We start from the raw sequence: 27654 nt of genomic DNA, 5'->3' as shown, positions 1-27654 counted from the left end.
ACAGGAGAAAATGCAGGCCTCGACTGGCTGGATGAATTATTTTGATGTACGTGGAAAACTTCGCCATTTCCTTGAGGCGTCTCCTGGCAACTGCCTTTTACTGTGGCTCTCTTTTCTGTATCTCTTGATTCCAGTGGAGGGCTCTGAATTAGAATTCTGAATGCCCTTTGATCTTTTCTTTGAAATAATAGACGTTGTTTGGCATACTTTTTAGAACAGATCCATTTGGTTTGATCGTGGGCTAGAATTAAAGCAGTTTAAGTACTTGCCTGTGGTCACATGCATCCTTTTCTTGATTTGTTGGGTGAAAGACTAGAGATTTTTACTGCCTTAATAAGGAAACCTGGACAGAATGCTGACTCTGCAGCTGATAAATCTTCCCAAATTGCCACAGGTGAAATGAAACGTTAATATCCCTTTCAATTATTAATAAAAAAATGTAAATAGATCTTGTTGGAAAAGTGGGGCACTGAAAATAAGGTATTTTAATAGACGTGTGGATTTTTTGTTCAATTTACTAAAGAATTGCATTTTTAAAGCTTCTGATATATTAAAATGAAGAGGTAATTATTTTCATAAATTGGAGATTTTACACTAGAAACTTGCTGTATTTCATTGTATTCTGCAAATCAGTTTGAATTGTAGCAAACATCGAACACAGATAAGCAAAAGGAAGAAAAATCTCCTATAATCTTACTACCCAGACAGACACACCAATATGATGCTCTCCCAGACGTTTTTCTTTGTACATATTTTTTTCTTTAATAGACATTTTATAAAAACCAGTCTGAAGTCTGTCCTCACTTCCCAAACTTGATTCATTTCAATAAATGTAAACCCACATCACCATTGTAATGGTCATGTAGCCTCCTATTGTATGAACATACCGTAATTTATTTAACAAATTTCCATCTGCGGGTTCTTCACCGTGTTTTCAATTCTGCAGTAATATAAAGATGTTCTTGTATGTATATCCTTGCATAATTGCCTGATTTTTTATTTTATAATAAATACAGGTAAAATATTAATATACCAAAACCTCAATTAAATAGAGTCAGGAGACCAGAAGCGGCGTTCTCACTCCCTGTGATCATAGCAGAGCCCAACAGGAAGAAGAAAGACTCCTCTTTTTTCCTGGCAAGGACTCAACCCATGAAAAGCCATGGACTCCTTGTTTTCTACAACCCTCCCAACTTCCTTTACCTCTTTGTAAATGCATCTCCCTCCCTTGCCATGTGGGGACTTGGACATGACTTGCCATGGGTGCAGACCCCGAATTGCAATCCTGTGCTGATCCCAAATAAACCCATCTCTGCTAGAGAAACATCTGGCAGTCTGTTTGTTTTAGATCAACATATATTAAATTTAAACCACAGTGTCCTTCATTTCTTTAGGAAGGAACTTTTGAGCTCTTGGTTGTAAGGCAATTTCACTTTTTACTTTTACTTTAGGTGTACGAACACCAAGACGGCAGCAAATCGCTGAAGCTGGGCGACTTTGGACTGGCCACCATTGTAGACGGTCCCCTGTACACCGTGTGTGGCACCCCGACATATGTGGCCCCTGAAATCATTGCAGAGACCGGGTAAACACTTCTTGTGCATTTACTGCAGTACTGTGCTTGCAAAATAGCTAGTTGGCTTCAAGGATAGAAGAAATAGGAGTGTTCTGTCCCATCCAGACAGAACTAGTTATCAGATATTTTTCACTTTTTTTTTTTTTTTTTTGACTTGAAAGTGGGAGCTGTTTTCTCTGTTTTCCCCATCAAGTTGCCAGTTACTACCATCTTGTTTAAGGCTTCCTCTTGGCCTTTGTTAAAGGTAGAATGGCAGTTATTAACCCCTTAGTAAAAAATGTTTGGACTAACAGAGAAGCATAGTAATTAACTATGATGGTAATTAACTAGCTATTGGAGAAAAAAGAAACAGAGATCGCTGTGTGCAGTGAGTGAGTACAGTCTACTGTGGTTACTTCTCTCAGCTGTCCTTATTCTCCAGTTCCGGTCCCATTTTGGTCCTCTTGGCAGCCCATCGATTCTCTGTGGAGTGCAGATACCCTCAGGCATCTGAGGGCTCCTGGGAATTGGCTGGTTTCTGAGTGCAGCAGACACAGAGAATGAAAATCTCTAGAATGGGGGGAGATTGTGGGGTGGCCTAATGCTTAACTAAGGACCTACTGCTATATGCCAGGCTCCTTTACTTAATTCTTACTCTTCCAGTAGATGATACGATTCCCATTTTGCATCTGAATAAACTCAGTCTCTGATGATTGACTTAGAAGCTCATGACTAGATAGTAGCTGAGTCAGCATTTGAACTCAGGTCTAGGTGAGTAAAAGGCTCTTTCAGTGAAGAGCCCCATTTCTTGCCAAGGATCAGCGGCAGAGTTCTGAAGCACTGTCCTTAAACAGAAGGTTGGGCCACAGCAAGGGAAGACAGCCTGACTGTTTCTTCCCATTAGTGGCACCAACCCAAACCTAACAATCTAGGTAGTATCTTCCACTGTGACAGGTGGAGATAGTTTTTCTGCTTGTACCATAGACCAGAAAGGCAGAAATACAGAACAGATGAGAGGAGAAATCCCCAGAGTAAGGTGTGAGGTAATGAGCACTTTTTTATTCATCAAATTTGAGTCAATTGCGAGCCCACAATCTATAGCCATGCCTGACCTCCCTCGAGGCAATGCCGTTATCTCTGTTGGGCGCTCTGATGGCCTGCTGCGAAGGGGTGGTGTGGGGTCGAAGGAGGATTTGGTTCAGCTCTTGAAAACCTTGGCTGGAACTCAGCTGTGCCACTAATTGTGAGATCTTGAGCAAAATTATTTACCCTCTGAACCTCGGGTTTCTATTCTTTAAAACAGGCGGTAATATTCATCCTGTACAAATTACAGAGTTGTTGGGAAAACAAAATCAGATGATGTATGTCAGTGCTTTATAAATTGGAAAATGTCTTCTGTGTAATTATTATTTCTAAAATTCAGGAGTGAAATAGTCTCAGGGGTCCATCTCTATCTGAAAATTGATATGACTATAATAAACATTTTTGCTGAAACCCTTCACTTACTGATATTTAGATATGAAGGTGGGCATTTTCATTTTTAGTCATGTGCCTTAGATAGCCTTTTCTTTTTATTATTATTCTTTTCTTGAATTCTGTTAAGCCAGTGGGTTGTGGTTTAGTGTTTGTTGTGGGTTTTTAAAATTTTGTTTGGTTTGGGTTTTGGTTTATGATAGAAGAGTCATTTATTTTACCATGCCCCGTAATTTGTCCTGGCCTGACTTTGCTAACTCTGACGTCACTTACTCTTTCAGATATGGCCTCAAGGTGGACATCTGGGCAGCTGGTGTAATCACTTACATCCTGCTCTGTGGTTTCCCTCCATTCCGTGGGTATGGGCAGCGATCTTTTATTCAGCACCAACAAAGCATTTCTCCCTTCTCTGAATGATCCATTCGGCCTCCCCGCACAAAGGAGCCTACAGCTGGAAAAGAACATAAGAACTTGTTATTTTTTCCATGTTGTGCACGCTAATTTACATGCCTTCCATAAATCTTCCTCATAAAATTTAAAAACTCATTCTTTCTTAATTTGCCAAAACAGTTCCATACTGACATTTTGAATTGCTTAAAAACACACATTTTACACATTTGTGGGGAAAGGAAGGGCTTCAATGCATAAGAATGAAAAGATACACCCTGAGTTAGCATTTTCCTGCTGTTTATTCCTCGTTGTTGTCCTTCATCTAAACAGAAGCGGTGATGACCAGGAGGTGCTTTTTGATCAGATTTTGATGGGGCAAGTGGACTTCCCTTCTCCATACTGGGATAACGTTTCTGATTCTGCAAAGGTAGGTCTCCAGTGCTTTCCTCTTCCTTATAGCGTGCGTCTCAATGGAATTATTGATTCTGAATCAAAGAAACAAATGATATCGTAAATATGATTTCTGTATGCATTTTAGTCATAGTTACTAACTTTCTGAAGAGCTCACATTCAAAGAGTCATCTGTCCGTAGCCATCCCAACTCATCGACTGCTTCTGCTTCCCCGGCTCATCCCTCCCTGTGGCCATTCCAGCTGTATTGCTGTAGCCTCTAGTTATGCCCCGCCCACACCTGGCTTGAGCCCACCTCAGACTTCTGTATAGCTTATTGCTTCACCTCTCTCGGATCTTGACTTAATGTCATCTTCTCAGTGAAGCTTTTCCAGTTGCAGCTCTTAACCCCTACCTGGCTGACCTTATCATCCTTTGCTTTATTTTTCTCCGTAACACTTACACTCTGTGTCCATCTGGTATACCATCTAACTACCTCTCTGTATCTGTCTGCTTATCTAGATGGATATAGATAGGTGGATATATTGTATTTATGTAGTTTATTTTCTAACTCTCCTCACTAGGGTATAATTTCTATCAAGACAAGGATTTTTGTCTATTGTATTCATTTCTGTATCATCAGTGCCTAGATAGTCACCAGCAACTAACTGATGCTCAACGTATATTGCACGAATGAATGAATAAATGAATGAGTGAATTAAACAGTTAATCAATTAAAGTGGAGAAAGCACAACATGGGTTAAGATGATCAAGAAAGACATCATGGAGAAGCTATGATGTAACTTGGACCTTGAAAGACAGCCAGGATTTAGAGGCAGAGGGGAACAAAGCGTATGGTTTTTGTCCCATTAAACTAAAAGATCAATCTCTAAGAAAACTGTAAAAATCTCGCACAGAGACATTAGTAGACCCTGAAATCAAAAATGAAAACTTTTAAATTGATCCCTTAAAATTATGTCTCCAAGCATTGACTTAAATTTTTGGAAAACTGATGTTGAGAACTAATTATCTTTTGATTATTCAATATACATGCCTTTCCTTTTGTTGTGTCCTGAGTATGAGTTCAATTTAAAATCTGACTCCTTAGGCCTGGCCACTTTCCATGGGAAATGATGCATACTGGGCCCAAATCTCTCATTTTCTTCAACTGTCCAGGAATCTACCTCTAGCCCTAGGAAAATGTGGGGAATTGGGAGAAGTGTCAAAGAAAAGCCACAAAAGTAAAAGGAGATGGGATGATATAGCCACAGAGGTGGGGCTGGAGGTGTTTTCACCTGTGAGCAGACAGTTCAGGAACCTGTCCCAAGTCTCAGTGCCATCACTTCATAACTCAAGGGCTCAAAGTCACTGACCGATAGGACTATCTCCTGCACCCCCGTGGCGCCTGCAAACAGCATCACACATAGATAGTAGTTGCTTTCATTGAATCCTGGCCCAAGTTAGAAAGTGAACGTAGAATCTCTACATCATTGGAAATAAGTCGTCCCTGTCACGGAGCGGTACTCAGAGCCCATGCTTACGAGGGACCAGGTAACACACACCTAACCATTTTGTTGCACGGGAACTTCTAATCCAAAGTAGACAGATGTCTGACAGACTCATCATTAAAGCCAAAGCCGTGCTTTTCTGGTGCAAATAAATCTGAGCTCCTGGGGGAGGTTCATTAATTTCAGAGCCATTTAATCATCTGCTTCGTGATGGTTCTATTTTACTTTTATTGATTGATCTGGAAAATTTTGAATCATTTTCAACAGATTTCCTCTGAATCCTTCGGCTACTAAAGAACAGTTTCTATTTTACCAACTAGCTGTTGGCAATTCCGTATCTCTTTCCTCATTCCTTTCTTTCAAACCAAAATATGCCCTCTTGCAGTTAGGAGAAAAAAAAAAAAATCCATTTTTCCCTTCAGCTGCCAAAGTGAAATTTTAAAGTGTTTTTAAAATGTGATTTCTATATTAAATAATTTGGAATCTGTCTTTAAAGTGCAAAATACTTTATTTCCTTTATACTAAAAATATCTTTATGAAATTGATTTTATTTTTTTCTCTCTCAACTGCAAGCTATATATTTATAATTCCAAAAATTCACCTTTCCTTTAAGAGGTGTTAGGTAGCTATAGGTAAGTTGAGTCGATATATTCAAGGTTTAGAGCTTTTACAGATGTTTTCCAAACGAAAAGAGAACCTCTGCTCTTGAAAACGCCCGGATTTTTTCCTTCAACGTTAGACACAAATGGCATTGAATGTCCCCTTTCACAGGAGCTCATTACCATGATGCTGTTGGTGGATGTCGATCAGCGATTTTCAGCCGTGCAGGTCCTCGAACATCCCTGGGTTAATGTAAGTAACTTTCTCCCTTCCCTGTATTTACTCCGAACATTCCTTTCTCAAATTGCAGCTTTCCTAATGACGTTGCCTCCTTTTTAAAGTGTTGTGTTTGTGTCTGTTCCTCTCTCTCAAACATGCCAGAACAGTTACAGGATCTCAGCCTTGTTCCACAAGGGCCTCTGATGTATCTGTGCTGACATGTGTTCTCACGGTCCCTTGCACAGAGCATTTCATTTGATTCAGACGGGACTGCCTTCTACCGGGGAACTGCATCCTATGGTCCAGATTAGGGCTGCATCCATCAATAATACAGAGCAGATTTTCTGAGTCAGTGCTGCTTTTGCATCATTTCTACCGAACATACCAGTGACCCAAGGGTCCCCGCATCAGTGTTGGAGCTCTCCAGTGCAGCACTTCTCAAACTTGCCTGTGCTCACAAGTCATGTGGTGGGGGGGTGGGGGGAGGCTTATTAAAGTGCAGATTGTAATGTAGTAGATGTGAGGCTCTGAGTTTCTAAAAGCTCCCAGATGCTGCTGCTGCAATCTGAGTACAAGGTCTGATGAAATTTCTTTAGCTATGAAAGGATTCTCCAGAGCAGAGTCATTATTTTTTGACTCTCTCTCTCTATAACTGATTGAAAAGATTTGTTTTGAATAACAATAATAATAAACATTAGGGTGCTTAGCTTATAGTGTCTGCCCAGGACCATTTAAGTACCTCACATACATTAACTGATAACCCAGGAGCTATTGGAACCCCTGCTGGCATGTGTGGAAGTTCCATACCTGGGTCTAATGGTTCTTGCTACCAGAATAGAAGACAGACATAGATTTGGATATAGGTACAGACATGGGACAGGTATAATATCGTTAGCTCATTGGTATGAATTTTGCCAGCTGCTTCGAGGGATCTGGCTGTAAGATGAAGGCAACAAAATGTTCCGCTTCTCTGAATTATCACTTCGGTGATAAGTCAAGTGTATTTTCCCCAGATAACTAATGACTGAGGATGAAGTGTGATTAAAAGCAGTGTTGAGACAGACTGCATCTGAGGTGACAAGAGCTTGGGATCTTGTTCACGTTCTGCCACTTGACGCCCATGGTCCTAGGTTCCAGCACTTTACACGCCTGAACCTGGTTCCTCCCACCCCACTTGGAGGTTTTTATATATATATATACACACATACATATGACAGGAGAATATACAGGAATGCGAGCGTGTATAGGTATACAGCTAAGGTTTGTTAAATATTTTTACACAGCAGAGCTTCCCAACTGGTGTACAGATGTGTGAAGATATTAATCCCCGCAGCCCTTGGGATAGTCAGGCAGGGCTGCCAGAGTCCAGGAGCTGTCACCTCCAACCTTACAACCTTTGCATTTACCCTACGGTGCTGAACAAGAGTTACCCTTTTCTATGGAGTTGGAAGGGTTAGGAAGCATCTCATGTAAGCCTAATAATAAGCCTACAAGAGAAGCAGGGTGGGTATTATTGTACCCATTTTACAAATGGAAAGACCGAGGCTGTGAAGGATGACTCTTCCAAAGTAGCTGTGCTTATGGTTGAGCCAGAATTTGCAGGCAGGCACCTCAAGCCCATTTCCTTTAAAGTCCCGTGCACCACACTGCATCACCCTCTCTCTGTTATACATGGAAGCACTGTGAATAGTGCAGAAGAGTGCACTATATGTACACCAGCATCGTTATAATGATCGTTCATACAAGGTCGCAGTCTTTCCAAAGTAACTTACCTGGGTCGTGGTGCCTCTCCCTTAGACGTGCAGGGTGGAAGAGGCACAGGCCAGCTGCAGGCTCTCCTAGTGGCAGCAGCTGGTTTGGACTGATCTACATGCTGATTAAAAGTCCACGGTCCACAAACTGTCAAATTGCATGTTAGCGCTGGAAACACTGAGAGTGTGGCCACACAGAATACAGTGGAAAATCCGAATTTGAAACACGGCCTTTGAAGGCTCACAAAGAGCCGTGGAGGAGAGAGATTACAAATAGCCATTTTAGATTTTGAAATACATTTTCATCAGAGGACACCCCCTGTCGGGCCTGCTCTCCAGGAGCTCCGTCTGATACAACAGTCACATGGCAGTGAGAGAAGAGCCACCCCAGCTGGCCTGTGTGGGGAGGGCGCCCTGAGAGGCTTCCCAGAGGAGGAGATGCCAGAGCTTCTTCCTGGAGGAGGCTGGGAAGAGATGTCCTGCAGAGCCAGCTCAGGCAGGATATGGATATTTGCTATAAGATAACTTTGTGAATGTGAGCACATTTGTCTATACACGTGAGAGGCCTGGGGTGTTATTGGAAACAAAATAATCCCTTACCCTGATTCCAGACCAAATGACCCTATATCAATATATTCCAACTCAGTTGGGTAGAGACACAAAATTAAGACGACTTCTGGCTGTTGCCTTTGAAAAATTAGGTTGTTCATTTTCCTAGGGCAGTGTATACATGTCTCAGCGGTAACTTTCTTCCTTCTCAACCTGCTTTGTGCACATGGTCCCACTTTGCTGACAGTTAGGTTCCACAGCTCCCTCTGGACCTTGGACTTCTGCTGTCATTTTAGTTTTCCCTCTCAGATTCCCTAAAAACATTTTCTAAGAGCAAGGATAACATTTAAGGCATTGTCTAGGAGATTAAAAAATTTTAAAAACCCTTTAATATAATTATAACAGACCTTAGATTCTAAGGGGAAAAAAGATAGCAATTTTGGCAAAAAACTTAACATATAAAGTGATTGCTTAACTTTTGAAATTACATAGTAAATAACTAAGTTAGAAAATTGATTATTTTCTTTATCTCAAAATAACAAATGAAAAAAATATGTATATAAGCATTCACAACCAGCATTTAGTGTTTGTTGAGGTCTCCGAGTGCAATAAATGAACAACCCAGCAATCAAAATAAATAAATTAGGAATGTAAAAGGAAGCCCATTTAACAAGACAGGTTGCATTTGGCAATCAAATTATATCTGATCACTGCAGAGGGTGCTACCTAAGGGGGGGAAAGTAATAATAAGTGTATGAGCCCTAAGGAAGTCGTCAGAAAGCTCTTCCCACGTTCCCATTTGTCCTAATTTTCTCTTATCGCATAAACGATGCCCTTTTCACCTGGCGCACTTGGAACTGAAAAGGCAGTCTCGTGAAACAGAGAGCAGAGCGCAAGGGCAAGAGAATAGAAAAATCTAGTCAGCAAAAGTCACTTGCTTTAACCTTACTCCAGGTGCTTCCTCTAGGCCCCCATTTATTTTTTATACACTCTGAGTGCCCTTTGGTGTCCTGGCCCTCTGCTCTGTTATCGGAAGAGCCATGAGTGAGGCCTCTCGGTGGATGGTTCTAACCCGCCAGAGGACAAAGGCCGCATCAGCGTGTGCGGCCAGGTGTCTGGGAGAGGGATGCAGACCCCCGGAAGGAGCGCCAGCTCACCTTGGGTAACCTTGGGACAGTCATTTCACGCCTTTGAACCTGTTTTTCTGTCTGTGAAATGGGAGATAAGAGAATCAACTTCTCAGGCTATGAGGATAGAGAGAGGATTTTATATCTGAAAGTCCTGAGCAGACAGTCTTAAGTGCTCATACGCTGTAGGTACTTGGTAAATATTTGGTGAATTTGAGTCTGAGGAAGGCCGAAACTCCATCATCTGTAGCTACGAGCTGATGAAATGGAAACGGTGATCAACGCTGGCGTGTGAGAAACTTGATTAAGGTGGAAGCCCCTCATCCAAAAAAATGATCCTGTCTGTGTGCTCCGAACTCCACGTAGCTAATGTGACGAACAGCTTGTTGCGTTCTCGTGTCACAGCCATCTCTTAAGGTAGCTGCAAAGCACCAACAGGAATTTCCCTAGCTAAATTTATTTACCTTATTGCTCATATAGTGGAGAACCATATGATTTAGGCTCATATGAGAGTGGGATAGGCAGTAATAATATATCTGGATCATTCCAGGGATTCGGGAGAAGGTTGAGTCACTTTCTCCCCAAATGCTATTTTGTTGGTAGAAAATGCAGGTTAGTGATTAAGTTCATAAGCTTAAATGACAGTTCCAAAGTTGTTTTTTTTTTTTTTTTTTGTGTAATTAGGATTAAATTATCAGCAGTCTATTTCAAATAGATTACTATTATTGGATTTTTATTTTCAAAGTTTTGACCTACCTTATCCCATTGTTATTCTCCTCATACCATCTGTGTTTTACCTTCAATTTTTTTCCTGATGAGGAAAATGAGGCTTAAAGAAGTCTCTAGCACGAAGCTCAGTGGGGTCTCTAGCATGAGGTCCGATGCCTGGGTTTTGCCTCTAGAGATTCTGATCCTGATCTGCACTAGCATCTAGGCATTGGGAATTTTAAAAGCTCCCAGGTGACTATAATGTGAGACCAATATAGAGAACCTCTGTCCTACTGGAAAGGACTGGTTTAAGTTAAATAAGTCAAGTGTAGTTACTTAGCTGGTGCAAGACTTACTGTCATCTTCCTGGCCTTTAAATTTTATTTTACCTCCTTTTTCTCACGTACCTCTTTTGAAAAGATACTGCTAAGCCAGGATATTCAACAAGAAATAAAGAACCCGAGGAAGAAGAAAAAACAAGAGCCTAGATAATATGTTTTTTATTCTGTGCTCATAAAAATCAGTGCTACCCATACAAAAATATATAAGCATTCCTCTAACTGTTGTTAGAAATTAAGAGAACCCCCAATGATACTGTAATAATAAATAAAACCACCTATCTGTATGTACAACTTATAAATAAAGTTGTAAATGATGACATGGAATTCCACTTTCCATTTGGGCATCTTACCCTCTCCTTTCTCTAAGGTGGATCTTAATTTACTTCACATTTTCTCCCCGAGAGCAGAGTGAATTGTAGACATAAAGGATACATAGGGCCAAGCTAAGAGATTCAGAAATCCTGGGATGTTGCACAACTGGGGAAGGTTAACAAGAGTCGAGGGGGCACACTCTGGCCTGTGAAATGGACCCGCTACTGGAGAGTATGCTAATGTACCTGGGACTGTTTAAAACGAAGTCGGGATATCCTGGTAGTGAATATCAGACTGCTCAAGACTGCCATGCTTCCCATAAATTTACAGCTATTATTACTACTAGAGTCTGGCAATGAGTAGACTGAAAACCAGATCCATGATTCAAAAACAAAACTCCATGAAGGGAGGAGGGTTTTCTAAAGCATGACCCCTGGAATGGTTTCCTGGAGGAAAGAGAGGAAATCACTTTGCCGAATGACTTCACAACCGAGCCCCCCAGCCCTCCTGACGGCTCCTCCCCAACATCCGCTAGAGGAGTGGAGACCAGGAGGCTAGGTCTCCTCCAGACAGCTGGGAGGGTTCATTTTCCATTTTGCAAACTAGTTTTGTTCTTGTCAGTTGCAACGCTCTGCCAAGGAGTGCATGGGAATTTCTAAATCAAAAACCGCTAACAAACCACAACCAGCCCGCGTCAAACTTCAGAAACTACTCCCGGAGACTCCACACCAGAATGTATGGTAATAATACGAGAACTATTTGTAGCCTACTGCCAGGTTTGTCACGTTTGGAAAATTCATAGCACATTTTTGGCACATAATCTCTTCACAATAGTGGCAATGAAGATGCATATATAAAAATGTACGCTTTTAATGGCCCTATTTATTTTATTGATGCAAGATAGTAAGTTAGCTAAATCTCCATCATCAATCTGGATGCCTCAGGTACAGCTTAGGGCCCTGCTAAGCCAGTTGCTTGTCTTTTAATCCAGTTATGCTCAAAGCCTTCAAAATTGTTAGAGACTGCAGATTTTTTAGTTGCTGGTGTGTGTGTGTCTGTGTGTCTGTGTGTCTGTGTGTGCACACTCGTGTATATGTGTTTTACCTTCTCTGGTGGAGGCACCTTAATTCATTGGGAAAAAAAATCCTGAAATGTTTTAAGATTTATGCAGTCAAAAGCATCCCTGGCAACTTGTAAGGATTGTTTCACTACTTTCATTGCTTCAACATGAACTAATAACCCATGGGAAGCTAAAACCTTCACTAGAATTTAAAGCTGGAGGCCTGAACCCCCAGGCCCCAGCATCTGAAAGAGTTGCTAGGAGTCTGACAGGAGATTAGGGCCAGGACAGAGCTGGGAAATGGTAACAGAGTCCATCGTGAGGTTGGTGAGAGAGCCAGCTTTTAGCTGGAAGACTGGCAGGAAAAAAAAACGGCCAGGTAAAGGGGAATTTCTGGCAAAGATGGCAGTGGTGGGGGTGTGAGGAGATGGGACTGCAGTAAGGGCTGATTCTCCCTCAGCAAGTTAAGTAGAGGCTGCTCCGATGGGGTCCCTACTGTTTGTTTCCTCCGTATCTGCCCTCATTCCGTCACAGGCCCACACTGTGACCCAGGGCACCTTCCTGTCACCCTGTGTCAGCCAGGCCTTCTGGCACTGCCTGCTCCGCAGAGGATTCCAGAGCCCCGGCCCTCATGGGCCACGTTCCCGTATCCCAGATGAGTGGATGCCCAGCATCTCCTGGGCAGAGAAGTCCCTAATTTCTAACTACATTCCTGTGGCCCCAGAAGTGCTCAGCATCCCTTTTACTGACCTCCGTCCAGATGCTTCCCAGGCTCCCTTAAAGCCCTGTCCAAATATTCTGTTTCTTTCAGCCCCTAATTCAGCCCTCCTTACCATCGTGTGACTTTCATCGTGGAAAAGATGACTCATTGCGTCCTTCCATTTCACAATTCTGGACCTCTTTTAGTAACCAATGCCCCTGATGCCCTTGACAGTGCAATGCAGTGTGGTGGGAAGACCACAGAGTTCCAACCTGTTTCAGGCCTGACTCAGCCAGTTTCTAGCCCTGTGACCTTAAGCAAATTTTTTAACCTTGCAGAGCCTCAGTTTGCTCATCTTCAAAATGGGACTAACAGTGCATGTTGTAGAAGGTAATCTGAGGACTAAGGAGATCGTATATGTAACTTGTTAGCCACATAATGGTTATCTCATGTCACCTTCCTCTCGGTGCATTTGTCTTTTAACTCTGCTTCTCTCCTTACCCTTTTCTCTCCTTACTATTTTATAATCTAAAGCTCATACAAATTGCTTTGCCTTGCGTAGCCTGGAACTCTATTAAGAGATGACTAGAAGTACCTGTATAATTTGGGGAGTGAGGCCCAATTTGGCACCACTGTATCCGGCTGCCCCCTTTCCTTCAGGCAGGACCCCAAATTATGCCCGAGATATGACACTGAAAGGCACATCAGTTCGTCCCTTGTCAAATGTTTAACTCCTCCCCAAAGTCTAATTTAGATTCCAAGGGCTGTTGTTTCATACACCATTAAAAAAAAAAAAAGTGTTTTACATACACCATTGAATTCACCCTTGTGTTTAAAACTCTAGACTGTATAATCCTAATTCTCTGTGGTTGTCCTGCAACTTCTCTTTCACTTGTAGAGTCGGGAAGTGAATAGAGGGTGGGCCTTCACACTTCCTGCACGTACACCCCTCTTACTTTTTTAAATGTTTTAAATTTTTATTTATTTATTTATTTATTTTTGGCTGTGTTGGGTCTTTGTTGCTGCGCGCGGGCTTTCTCTAGTTGCGGTGAGCAGGGGCTACTCTTCGTTGCGGTGCGCAGGCTTCTCATGGCGGTGGCTTCTCTTGTTGCGGAGCACGGGCTCTAGGTGCATAGGCTTCAGTAGTTGTGGCTCGCAGGCCCTAGAGTGCAAGCTCAGTAGTTGTGGCACATGGCTTAGTTGCTCTGCGGCATGTGGGATCTTCCCGGACCAGGGAATGAACCTGTGTCCCCTGCATTGGCAGGCGGGTTCTTAACCACCGCGCCACCCCTCTTATTAAAGAGTACTGCTTTATTCCTAATTGAGACCAAGGCTTCCAGCTCCAGATGTTCTGGGAACTCATCTGTGGCCAGTTCTCTCCTGCTCTTTCAGCTTTCTCGCCATCACTCTCCCATGGAAACTCTTAACTAGAGGTGGAATGGTTGACTCATTGTTTGGCAAACATGCCTTGTGGCTTCCCACTCAGTCACATCTGTGCACCAACATCACCTCCCCCCTCTCTACCTGTCAGTGCACTCCCACCATCAAGGACCTCCTGGAATCCCGTATTCCTCATGAAGTTTGCGCTAACTGAAAACACGTCCTCTCTCCTCTGAAGTTCTGTGTTTCTAGCTGACCCATGTGGCACACTGCCTGGTAACAGGTCTTTCTTATCTTATTGGTCTGTTTTACTGTTTGACGTGGGGTGTGCAAACTTTGTCTCCCAGTTAGCCCGCGAGGGTCTGGCAGACAGCAATCATTTCTTCTCCCCACCCCGCCATCCCCAATGCAGCCCTGCATATAGTAGGTACTTCAGTTGACCCTGTTTCCATTCCGAATATCATCCCACTGGTACCCTAATTGACCTTCATTTTCTGTTTCCACAATTTTTAAAAAAAATTTTTGAATACACTCTGCATCATTGGAAAGCCTCCTTCTTCTAGATTTGGTTTCAGATGTGACTCAATAAGCGTAATAATTGTTCCTTCTTCTAGCCATTAATAAATCAGCCCAAGAATATCATAAATTGAGCATCCACTGTATGCAGGGCACTGAGCCAAGTGCTTATATTAAAGATTACAGAAAACATGGAAGATGTGGTACAAAAGGGCAAGAGTTCATTTTTATATATATATATATAAACATGTGTATAAGTTTTTTATATATATACACACACACACACAATCACCTAACACCAAAAAGAATGTAAATAGTGCAAATATATATAATGAAAAAAGCATTAGGAGTTTATAGAAGAACAATTTTAATGGATTGTGCTTAATAGGCGGAAAATGTTTTGGAACGGGTGATTTGGACCCAAGTTTGGAAGAAAAAGAGGGACCACAGGGTCCATAAGAGCAAAGCCCATGAGTATTTTTGGCCACTATTATTTCCCCATCAGTTACTGTAGTGCCTGGTCCAGCCAAATGCTGAAAAAAAGAGTAAATCCCATATGGAGAGACCAGGTTATGTAAAAGAGCAAAGCATGCTGTGCTTGGAAAGCAGCAAATTTATTTTCTTGGGTGGAGCCAAGAAATTCCATGCAAAGTCATGGAGAGGAAGGAGAGAAAGAAAATGATGAATGGCATTGAAGTCTTGCCAGGAATTTTGGTTTAAATAGATAGTAACAAACAATTATTCATTCATTCACTCAGTCCACAAATTTTATTAAGCATCTACTATGTGCCAAAGTACATGCTAAGACCCGGGGATTCTGTAGTGAACAAAACACACTCTCTGTCTTCAAGGATCATGCAGTCTCTTCGTCACACACTAGTAAGTGGTGTTACATACTTATAACTCCGATTCTTGTTATTCTAACGGTATTTAGCAAAGGAGAGAAATCTGTCCAGTCTCCGTCATAGATGGCTCAGGCAGAGAGCAGAAGCCTTAGTTAAAATGAGCTCCAATGCAGAATATGTCATAATAACAGATGATAATGAAGGCAGCAAGGAGGATTTAAAACTTAAGGAAGAACTTTCCACCTGGAAGGTTGTGTGGGATTATAGAATGGATGATCGAGTAGCTGTGGCACCAGCTTGAGTTTATTTACGGGCTCCTGCCTGAGCCCAGGTCCGTCAGTTTCCCTTGGCTTTGGGTCGGTATGATGGGCTAAGAGGATAAAACTTTTGGGTTAGAAAAAAAAATGTTTAGATTGATTTTTTTTTTTTTTGGTTGTCCAGATTAACTTGCTCTTTGACATATGTCTCTAGAGCGATGGCTGAAATCAATTTTATTACACACCAAAAACAGAAGTAAAATTTTTTATTTAGGGACAAAGTCAGAGGGTAAGAAGACACAGCAAATTAATTTTAGAGCAAATGTGGAAATGAAGGAGCCCTTGAAGCAGTACTTGCTACGACAGTGTTTAATGAGAGGACATTGGTTGGTTTCTTCCTGAAATGTTATGAATTTTAAGATTACTGCCTGTTACTAGAATATCTTGGCCTCATTTTCTATTTATCTCATTTTTTTCTTCTACTCCTTTTTTTAAATTTTTTATTTTTTTTTCCAGGATGACGGCCTCCCAGAAAATGAACATCAGCTGTCAGTAGCAGGAAAGATAAAGAAGCATTTCAACACAGGACCGAAACCGAATAGCACAGCAGCTGGAGTTTCTGTCATAGCAGTAAGCATCTGAAATATCTACCTATAACTTTTTCAAAGCACTCCCTCTAAGAGACGGGCATTACTCAGGAGATTCCACCCAGAGACAGCAGAATGGGTCATTTCTTTAGACAGCTCGACCATTTAAAGCACTGGGGGAGGTCTGGGGCTTATATATATGATGTGTTTTTGCCGATCATCTCCCTGGGAGTCACATCATTATCCAACACCTCCAGGGTGCCTTGCAGTATATATTAATTTCATGATTTATTTGTTAAAGCAGAAAACCTCCCCCACATTGGACTCTGTGCCAATGCAAACTTCTGGGCTCTGAGAAAAAGAGTTCCTAGTGTCCTTTTGCCAGGACCTGGCAGGGGAGGGGAGGGGAGCTGAAAGAGAGGACATGGCAGAGAGAGATTGGAACACTATAGATCTTTGTACAAGCCGTAAACGAAAGCCAAAAACGTGGCAGGACGCTTACCCAGCGAGATTTTCAGTGAAACTGAATTGCTGTGAACACCCAAAGAAATCAGGATTTCTTGCTCCTTAGAAATTTCTGTTTTCAAAGCGGAGAGTCTTTTACCATTTTGTTGATGTGGCTGCAGGAGAATTTTTTTTTTTTCTGTTCCATACATGCAGACATACACTACATGCAATTTGATAGCAGCTCTAGGCAAAGATTAAATTGGGCCGAGAAATAATGAAACCTCATACTTCCCAGTGTCATATTCTAGAGTAAATATATTCAAGTCCCAGATTACTTGAGTTTTAAATAATTTCCTCTTTTTTTCAGAGTACATACATTTTTACAGCATATTCAATGTGAAATCACTTGAGCTGTTTTTCCTTTTTAAAACAAAGAACTTAGACACTATGATCTAGAATTTTTATAAGTATTTATGCTCCTAAACATACATCATGCTCGTCAGCAATACTGAATATTTAACTACTTCCATGGGTGTTTTTCTTTTCTTTCTCTTTTTCTTTTTTGGTGGTGCTAGAACTCCAGGTAAAGCAAAAGATAACTAAGTGACCTATTTGATACAACCAATCCCAGATCTGGGTTACTAAATATTTAGTAGGAGTTTCCAGAATTGGCAGGTGGCACGAATGCATGCATATACTTTTCTGGGCCAGTTGCATTTCATGTTTTTTGATTGAACCCTTTCGGCAGGGAGTTACGCAAGTATGAGTTACTGGCTCAGGAGCACACTGACAGCGCTAAATAGAATACATGCTCTTTCCCCATGCTCCTCAGCGCTCCTGGGGATTTAACATTGCAAGTTGTTCTTCTGGCCCTCTCTCTCTCTTTAGTTCTTTCTAAGGAAATTCAGTGTAGAAGCGCAGTGTCCTTCCTGTCTTCAGCGATCGTCAGCATTCTTTGTTATCAGCTAATATTCAATCAGTAATTTTTTGAAAGTAACAATCTCATGGTGCTTCTCAGGGAAACCAGACATTCTATCCTCTGTTTTCATCATTCATGTAAGATACAAGTATATTGCAAAATGTTTGTTTCCACAATTTTCTTTTGGAATGGACTGCCAGCACACTTGTCTATGAAAAGAACTGCTTTTCTGCTCCTGCTGAGGGCTTACAACTGCTAGAGAGGGTGCTTTTTCCACCTCTGTCATTTTGGGTTTTGTTTCGTTTTTCGTGGTCTTTTAGTTTAACTAGTCTTTGGTTAGTTTGCCTTGGTTGCTCAAGAATGCTTTGTTCACGGTATTCTGGGAGACTTGTAATGACTGAGAGCAGGAACTTCAGGGTAACTCTCCAATGAACAGACAACACAGATGGGAGGGGAAATGCTACTTGAATCAAACCTGGATAAATTTTGAAACCTAATCCACGTGAGTTTATTAAAACATCAGCTAAGTAGATCTCCAAAAAAACCTTCAGTTAGTATTTGAAGATTAAAGGTCCAACTGATTTTTTTTTTTCTATGACTGGACCATTTTGAATGCAATTTAATATCAGTTTCTCAGTTCATCACTAATATGTTTCCGTGGAGACTGTATGTACCAACTGGTTAATATAAATTGTAAAATGGGCTGTGTGATGCTGAGTTGTGCATTAGTTGCAAGCTTATTTAATCTCTTTATCCACTACAAAGTTGTGAAAAAAATCAACTTAACTCAGGCTCAAAATAATTGACATTTTGGAGAAATATCTGAAAAAGTGCCTTGTCAGTTCTAATGTTGCGCAGTTCACATGTTGACCACTATCAATAGTTCAGACATGAAAGAGAATATGGCTGTAAATTTCAGGGGTTATTTCAGGAGAAGCTGGCCGGCCATAATATATGCATTTATGCATCTTCTCCAGAATGCTTTTCCCTCATAAATGTCCACACCCTCCATAAGAACCTGGGGTAGGTCACGAGGTGCAGGGCAGGGCTGGGAGTTAGAAACGAGCCAGGTTGGCTGCCTTTGTTAATTAACTTTCAAAATAGCCCTGGATGAGTCAATGTATACCTCATAACCATGTTCCCATTCTTAAAGTGCACAGAATTAGACTCAGGGGACCATCACAAGATAAAGGAGCCCTGGCATTAAATAATATCCCCAACTCAAGCTAAAGTATAATTGCAAAGGAACAGTCTTCTGCTGTGAGACAGAATGTGAGAGGTTGAAGGAATAGCTTTCATAAATGGTGCATTCTCTAAAGATCGTTTGACAATTTAATAATGGAATATAATTGATTCACCCACATGATAGAAATTTCTGTAATTAATATAATACTATTATGACTTCTATTTGATAGACATAGGAAAGAAACCTGATTTCAGCATAGATTTCATGCAGACAGAATTTTTTCCCATGGGCATGAATGCTTTCCCCAGAGGCTATCAAATGATGTATTTTATTTTAAACTGCCTCTATTATAGGAGTGCTTTTTCGTAAATTATATACACCCTTTAAAATTAAAATATATATATACTGTTTAGAACAGAGTATCAGCTTGTTTTTTTCAGAAAATCAGCAATTAAATCATTGGTCTTTAACCGGTAGTTCTCTTTCCTTAGTTAGAAACCTCACTATCTGCTCATAAAAGAATTCATGACACTTCTTCTTTCTCGGAATGACAAAGGAGAAAAGAGCATACTGTCATAACAAACAGACTCTAATCACAGGTGTAATTTATGACATGAGTGTAGTTTAACTTGCATTCATGGTTCTGAACCTTAATGTTTTCTGTTCGTGTTGTCATTTTTTTCTTCTCTTCCTCCCACCCCCTACATTATTAAGATCAAAGAGAGGACAAATGATAACTTTATATTAAGGTCCTCGAGTTGGCTGGGAGAGTAATTACCAGCTGGAGGCTCACGGGCATCATAGAGCCCTTCTCGAAGGAGAAAAGGTATCTGACATTTAGGTCAGGTGACATGATTAGGTGGAAACCCATTGCTGTCCTTATAACTACAACAGTCTGCGTCCATTGTTCCTCCACTGCCTTTCCCAGTGGTCGGGGGATTAAAACCAAACCAAACCAAACCAAAGAAACCCAGAACAGAGCAGAGAAAGGGAAACAAAAGGTTATTAAAATGCAATTTATAGACATAAAATGGAATTAGAGATGACATTTTAACGGCAGACTTCTTGAGAGCCGAGGGATGGGGGGGAGGCATTATTAGATTTGCTCAGCTTGATGAAGAACCGATGACTCAGATGTCACTTCCAATTTATTTTTCCTCATTTAATGCTGTTTATTATTTTAACCAACAATTTTCCTAATGCTTTTGAGTTCTTCTTTTGCATTTTGGTCGTGCAAATAGAGCATTTCAGTCTAATTGAACAAATCCATACTAATCAATGTGCAAATAATTGTGATAGTGGGAAGCTTCCTTCTAAAGCGAGAGGCCTCTGCACTGGGGCATTCCCAAATGCGGAGTTATGGGGCACTTTGCCTGTAGATGGCAGTAAAGAGCCAGTTACTGAGTAGCCATCCCTGGGCTGAAACAGAAATGCAGGCCTTCATCTTCCTAACAGCAAGTGTACTTCAATTTTTTTTTCGAAATAAAACGAACTGTACATTTTTAAAAAGATTAAAATCTCACATTGCTGTTCCATGAACACTGGGATAGCCTAGTTTATAATCAGAATACCGAATCTTCTGAGCAGTTTTTAGTTTGAACAAGTGCCCCGGCATGTTTTTGAAATGCCTTTGTGAATTCTGTAGTAGAAACTGTCATCAGCATCATGCCAGTACCACACTTGAAAGCATCCATGAGCCTCTCCAGAAAGAAAGGTGGTCAACTTGCATCCTCTCATGGGCAGAATGGGGGAGTGGGCATACAGCATGATTATTGTTTCTCACATCTGGGGACTGAATCTTTTATTCCTAGGTAGCCAAAGGCTAACAACTTATTCCAGGAGGAACAACTTTGAGAACTTATCCTGTCTTCTATTTATTGTACCTTTTGTTAATCATAAGCACTTAACTGTACATATGCATTTTTAATATACAGCGAAAATTATTTTTCATTTTATTTTCTTGGAGAAAATTTACTGTTTTATACCATATCCTTTTAGTTCAGAAATGTAATTGATTCACCTTTAAGAACAGCTCTGCTTCTGAAGATTAACTCTTAAAGAAAGAAATCCACATTGCTGTGATTTATGGGGATTCAAAACTTGATTCTTTTCATCTTTTTTTTTCATATTTATGAAGGCCTCAAACTTAAGCTTCATGGGGTAAGATTTGGGGGGGTGGGCGTCCAATCTGCTTTCTCTCAGGTGGCTAAAGCTGATTTCAGCACTTTACTGTAAAGCATTTTCCATTGCTCTAGAATATGAAGACGTGTTTATATCTTTTGAAATTGAGAGGATATTATTAAGTGTGCATTCAAAACCTTGTCTGACAAATTAGATCTTTTCTAACAAATTGGCCTCCGAGATATTCATGGGGGATTAGTGTCTTTTCTCGCCTTTTTATTTTCAATGTGCAGATTTAGGATATTAGCTAGTCACCCTGCAGAAGAGGCTTCGTAACTCTATATACATACGTAGTCGATGAAGAACAGCTTGGTCTGGAGTCTTAATACTTTAGCACAATGTCGATCCACTGAGTTGCCCCCATTTCTCTCTGCTCAGCTGGACCACGGGTTTACCATCAAGAGATCAGGGTCTTTGGACTACTACCAACAACCAGGAATGTATTGGATAAGGTATGAGATGGTGCAGCTCAAGTCAGTGTTTCCATGGCAACGTGCTGGCAGTCTCCATTAACCAGTTCCTTCAGTGGATAAACATGCTTTTGATTTGTTATCCAGTCCATATGCTGCTTTATCAGTTTCATTTTAATCTTGATTGAGATGCCACACCCCCTCATTCTTTTTTTTCACCCCATTATTCACACTGACATTTGCCAGCTTTCTTTCCATTGCACATGCTCAGTATCAATTTTCCTTACAGTTAAAAGGACAGTATATTTAGTGTTAATGTCAAAGCATTTGCCTGATGTTGCTAATTAAAACAATGATTTCTAGTGTTTTGTCCCTTAACAAATGGAAGAACAATAGTACCTTAGTATATGTTCTATAGAAGTATATACTGTCATTTTAAAATCATCAAGCCCGACCTTAACCTTAGTAGATGGATGAAACAATGCATTTACACCTTAGTCATAGAAGCTCCTCTGAGCACAGTGAGCTATAGAATGCATTGTGTGTGTTGGTAAGCTTGTGTTTTCAAATCCTCCACCTTTTTGTTTCATTTTGTTTTTGTTTTATTGTTACCTCTCTCCCCCTGGAAATCCCTTTATGTACTAGCTATTGCATGAATTTATTTTTCGATATTTTGTAACGGTCAGATTACTTAGCTGGCTTATCTGCTCAAGCAAAAGGGACTATGGGAGGTATCGATTTTTTTTTAACTGGGTTAAGAATTCTATCCAATCGTTTTCTATTCCAGTCAACTGCACTGGCATTTCCTTCAAGGGGCATTGTTTGTGTCTCTTTAAGTTATCCACAGGCAGGATGAGTTTTGATGATATGAGGAATGAACTCTGAGAAGTCCTAGACAACTTTTCTCCTCCATCTTAATGTTTCTGAAATGATCTCCAGGTAAAGCTCCACATCTTAGCGTTTGCTAAGAAAAAAATTCCACTGGGTTTGGCATTTCCCCCAAATGATGGTGCCTTATGCTGTTCATGGAATAGACCAAGTTGTTAAAAAAAAAAAAAAAAAAGGAAAGAAAAGAAAGAATAACATATATAATAATATAATATACAATTTAACCCCCAATTATTACTCTTAATTTTTTAGTATAATTAGACACTAGAATCAAAGGCATTAGAGATGCAGAAAAGGCCACCCTTTGACAAACTCTCCAAATATCTAAGATCATGATAATTTCTAAGCCTGCTGAAAGCAAGAAAATACCCAAGCTTCAATAAATATCAAAGTCAGTTTTACACAGAAGGCTGTTTGTATCTTCTAGACATATCTGCATACAGGAGTTGCACACTCACCTTTTTATTTACCTAAATAAATAGCTTTATAGATACAGAAAGAACTTTTTTATTTTTAACCTTTTTTTTGCGGGGGGGCGGGTGCGAATCAATCATGATTTGCCTTTGTGCAGACTCTTTACATGGAAGATGATCCATCCATCTTTTACTTTTTCCTGAAAGATAATATACATTTTGAAGAGTGCACATCTCAACGTAGCCCTAAGGGTAAATGCTGACCTGCAGTCTGTCCCCATTAATTAGCTTTGCCTGGTTTTGTTCTTTCTACAAATCGGATCATGCTCCATCCTTTTCTAATTGTATGTCTCCTAACCTCAGGCATATTAACCAAACATTTGCGAGTACAGCTGACATACAATTAAAAAGGGGCATCAAATAGGTCTCATTACAGTTGTGCATATTTGTGTAACACAAATTACACATATAAATTTCAAAAAAACCTCTAGAAAATTATATTACTAAATTTGTGGGCTTAGGGGTGAGTGCAAAACACCAAATAAACAGTAATTAATAAACGTAGCCAAGTATAAGAAGGTCATTTGACTAAAATCCTAGCGATGGTTCCCATCAGCAGACAAAATGACACATCCCTGAATAATGGGCAGGAGCAGATGGAAGATAATCTCTTTTTTCTTTCCCACATAAACTGCTCTGCTTTCCAGCTGGGGGCAGTAACAACAACGTTTATAGATAATGCTGTACCAAACAGCACACCCAGTATGTAAAGCTAAATTGGAGAAATGATGCTAAAAACTCATCGGCGTATATGCTTAATTAGGAAGTTTTATAATGCCATTTAGCCCGGAACGAACACACTCTCCTCACTGATTGCAGATGCTCGCCTTTTATCTCCTTGGAAGTGGGAGCATTTGTCTAACCATGGTGGCAGCCAACTTTTTAACATACGCAATCATTGCAGGTGAAACATCCCCGCTCCCAATTGTTGTGTTTACAAGTGCTCCTAGCTGTTTTCACTGCTCTGAGCGGAACGCCTGGGAGAGGAGCTTGTGTTTTGTAAAGCAGCTCACATCAGGGCAGAGGCTTGGGAAACGGCTCTTCGGGGTGCCCAGAATTGGCATGTCCCTCTTAGTAGGCTTTTTGGGGATTGGAGAAATGGTGGGGGCCATGCCTCCTCCTTGCCTTCATTCTCCTGCCTCGAACAGAGGGATGCCTCCAAGCGGTAGCCAGGGCAGCAGCATCCTGCATAGCTTCCTTTTCCGGGAGACCTTTTGCTCCTGTGCCCCAGAGTCTGGAGGTGAGCCTCTCCCAGGAATGAGCTGCCTGGGCCATTCCACCCTCTCACACACATCCCTGCCTCTCTCAAGTGAAGCTGTCCCTGTGGCAGGTACTGTGCCAGCAGCACATGGAGAAGAATTCCTGCATCTTCTGCATGCAGAACAAGGCAACAGCCAGAACCTGATTAAATGAAACAAGTATCAAAACAAGACATACGCTAAGAACGCCAAACGAGAGATAACGCAGAGCTGAGCTAGGACAGAAGGGGGGTTGAGGTCAGGCCTGACGTGACTCGTGTGTGTACTAGATTCAAGCACTGTCCTGAAACAGCGAGTAACGAGGCAGAGCGGCAGCAGCCGTACGCAGCCCTTGCAAGGCTATTAAGTGCTGTCGTGCTCGGGTGTGAAAAGGAGTGGGGTCAGGTAAATGCATCTTGCTCGGCGCAGGTTTGGAAGACCGGTTCCCACAAAAGCCAGAGAGGAACCCCCCACGTGGTGTGAAGAGGGTTCCAAAGGCACACAGCAAGTTGCAGGGCACAGGTTGCTTTAGGGTCGGTGGCCTTGGCCTTGCTCTGCCGTCGAGAAAAGTCTCCCCATGCTCCATGAGTGTAAAAAGTGCTGCAGGAAGGAAGGAGAGGGGCCTCTGTTCTAGGAGGGGATTAACCACCCTCCGTACCCCAGCACTTGACACATAGAAGAGGCATAGATTTAAACTTCAAAACCATCCAAGCTGTGATTGCAGAGAAAAGTATAGGGGAGGTATGAGGTTTGGTAGGGCAGCTGTACCGTGATGCTAAAAAGTGAGTTATTGGCCAGGAGGCTCAAAAGCTGGGCCACAGTACTTTGTATTATAGTTCCACAAATGGTCATAGAGAGAGACATAGGGCTAGGGAGACATCTGTGTTATTTTACCAAGTCAAACGACAGGTTGCTCGCTGTTTGAGATCTTATTTTGTTTCGTTTTACCTTCAGAGCCCCCTTAAGAGCAGGTCCCAACAATATATGTATATACTTGTCTTTTTAAAACTTAACGTACTTGCTATTAGAAATGAGAAATTTCCATGGCATTCCAAGACTTACTGATCGGGTGTAAAGTGTGTATGTTTTCCTGAGATTCCTGGTTATTCGGTATTGATGGACAGTTTTGTGGTATCGTACTTATTTTCATCTTGCTTCAGAACCTCTTTCCCCCTTTATGATTTAAAAAGATGCCTACACTCTATTCTATGTATTCTTTCCTGCCATACTTTGCCTCCGTATGTTCCTCAGTGATGTTTATGGATAGGATGTAGGTTTTATCAGGTATAAATGTGTAGGAAAGAATAATCATAAAGAACTTAATCGTAAGTATTGACACACTTATTCTATTAAGAAAGAGTGTAGATATCCATATGTTCAAGTCAAACAATTCTCAAATACATGTCAAACACATGACACTTCTAGAAACTAAAAAGTCTTGAAAATTGAAATGAAACCAACTTGATTAAAGATTGGCAGCTCTGTGCACGGAGAGTTGCATGGAGAGTTTGTGGCTTTGGTGTCAGGAAGCCCTGGTTTTGGATCCAGCCTGTCCTACTTACTGTGTTGTGACCTTGGGCAAGGTACACGTTCCTCCTCTGATTCTTAATTTCCCCATCTATAAAAATGAGATGAGTATTATCAACCTTCCACATCTGTCATGAAGATGACATGAGTGGCCTGTGCAAAAGCACCTCCATGGACCCAGCCCAAATGAGGAGCCCAGAAAACATAAAATCATCCACTCCACACCACACGAGAGACAGATTTTCCTGGGAAAACTGATCTCTGTCCAGATCCAAGCATTTGTAATTAAAGTAGAACCGTGACCTTTTTTGATGTTCTGATTGGAATAAACTGTTGAATAACTTATATGTTAGATTATTCATGAATTGGGGGCATTAAATTTTACTTACTCTATAGCCCCAAATCCTGATGAAGTGTAAGTTTAAAAAGTTATCCTCTAGGGCGGGGGTTGGCAAATTACAGCCAGCCAATGCGCCAAATCTAGCTCACTGCCTAGTTTTTAAATAAAGTTTTATTGGCACACAGCCACACCCATTCATTTATAAATTACCTATGGTTGCTTCTACTCTACAAGGGCAGAATTGAGTAGTCGTGTCAGAGAATCATATAGCCTACAAAGTCTAAAGTATTAACTCTTGGCCTTCCCAGAAAAAGTTTCTCAATTCCTGTTGTAGGAGAAAAATGTTTCCAAATTAAAAGGCAGGGAGTTCCCTGGCGGTCCAGTGGTTAGAACTCGGCGCTTTCACTGCTGTGGCCCTGGTTCGATCCCTGGTCAGGGAACTAAGATCCCACAAGCTGTGTGGCGTGGCCAAATTAAAAAAAAAAAAAAGAAAAAGAAAAAAAGCACCACCTGGCAGGCTTGTTAAAAACGGTATCACCACCAGCTAGTGGAATGCACGGCACATAGAAGACACTTCAATAAATATTTGTTAAATTAATGAATGATTGAATTTTCCCATGAAGGGACCATTACTATAGAGAAACCTTGATTGTGAAGATAAATGTGTTTTTTTAAGAGTTTGGACAATCAAATCACATATGAGATGCTCTACAGTAGCATCCCACTATAGCAACCCAAGAGTAATTCTTCGGCAAAGCTAAAAAAATTGTTTTTGTAATAAAAGGAGTTAGCCCTTAATCTACCTGCTTAGTAAGTTCTAAATTTTCATAGATTTTCTTAAGATAAACTGTGCCTACAGCTGTCCTTTAGTTTACTGGCATGATGAAGGAAAAACAACATGGCATCTCAGCTTAGCTTCCTCTGTGAGAAAATCAGGGGCCGTAGGGCAGAGGAAACACATGAATTTTGCCCTCTAGAAACCTGACCTCAGCAAGTGGCTGTCATTTTAACCCCCTGATGGGAGGCCATCAGCAACCCTCTGAAGAGTTGGACCAATGTGGGATTCTATTAAGAACCAGATCAACGGGAGGAGCCTATATTTATGACGTGGTGGGGAAGCATGGGGCCGCCCTGCCCCACCAGGAAATGCGGAATCACATTTAAGAGATGGGTACCTAGAAAGGAGCTTTGAAGGCCGCTGGTTTCATGAAGCCTGCTTTTGCCATTTAAATGGTCACCTTCACTTTAGGGAAATACCGTGTCTTAGACCCAGATACTGTGCAGTTCCTGCCTGGCGAGACCCCAAAGGGATATTAAAGCAAAACGAAACAGAACCATAATAAGCATGACAGCAAGCCAAAAAAAAAAAAAAAAAATGAGAAGGGTGGATATATCAATCTAGGTGTCAGTTTAATTTTACTATCAAGCAAAACATTTCCAAAGTGGCAAGCAAATCGTAACTCAGTCCCTACAGAGTAAGGGCAAGCAAAGGAGAGAGCGTTCCTGAGATTAATGCCCCAACAGCTGCATCCCTGGCTCAGTCTCCTAGGTAGTATGAATAATGGATGGGCTCAAAGGCAACATGCACGATAATGTTCTTTTATTAATGAAATGAAGACTGTTTGGGATGGCTGGCAATAAATTAAGAAAAGTGAAAAAGGAAAAACAGTCACCGTTCGCCTCTGAAAAATGCAGTTACTTAAATCCAATAACTACTGCCACGACAGGAAACGTTGCCTCCGAACTTAAACGAGGTACATCTCTTGTGGGTCCTGCA

General features: G+C 41.2%; 1 protein-coding gene across 4 annotated transcripts in view; it reads left to right on the top strand.

Annotated features, from left to right (window-relative positions):
• Positions 1–27654, top strand: part of DCLK1 (doublecortin like kinase 1) — a 339558-nt gene that overhangs the window by 299519 nt on the left and 12385 nt on the right. For all 4 annotated transcript variants that reach the window (XM_032610859.1, XM_032610863.1, XM_032610860.1 and 1 more), the window contains exons 12-16: positions 1452–1585; positions 3310–3387; positions 3749–3845; positions 6088–6168; positions 16198–16311. In XM_032610859.1, the coding sequence (XP_032466750.1) occupies positions 1452–1585; positions 3310–3387; positions 3749–3845; positions 6088–6168; positions 16198–16311 (504 nt within the window). The remainder of the gene's footprint in view (positions 1–1451; positions 1586–3309; positions 3388–3748; positions 3846–6087; positions 6169–16197; positions 16312–27654) is intronic.

Source organism: Phocoena sinus, chromosome 18 (assembly GCF_008692025.1).
Source record: "Phocoena sinus isolate mPhoSin1 chromosome 18, mPhoSin1.pri, whole genome shotgun sequence".
NCBI classification, from domain to species: domain Eukaryota; kingdom Metazoa; phylum Chordata; class Mammalia; order Artiodactyla; family Phocoenidae; genus Phocoena; species Phocoena sinus.
The sequence above is the reverse complement of the archived record's forward strand: the minus strand, read 5'-3'. Positions and strand labels throughout refer to the sequence as shown.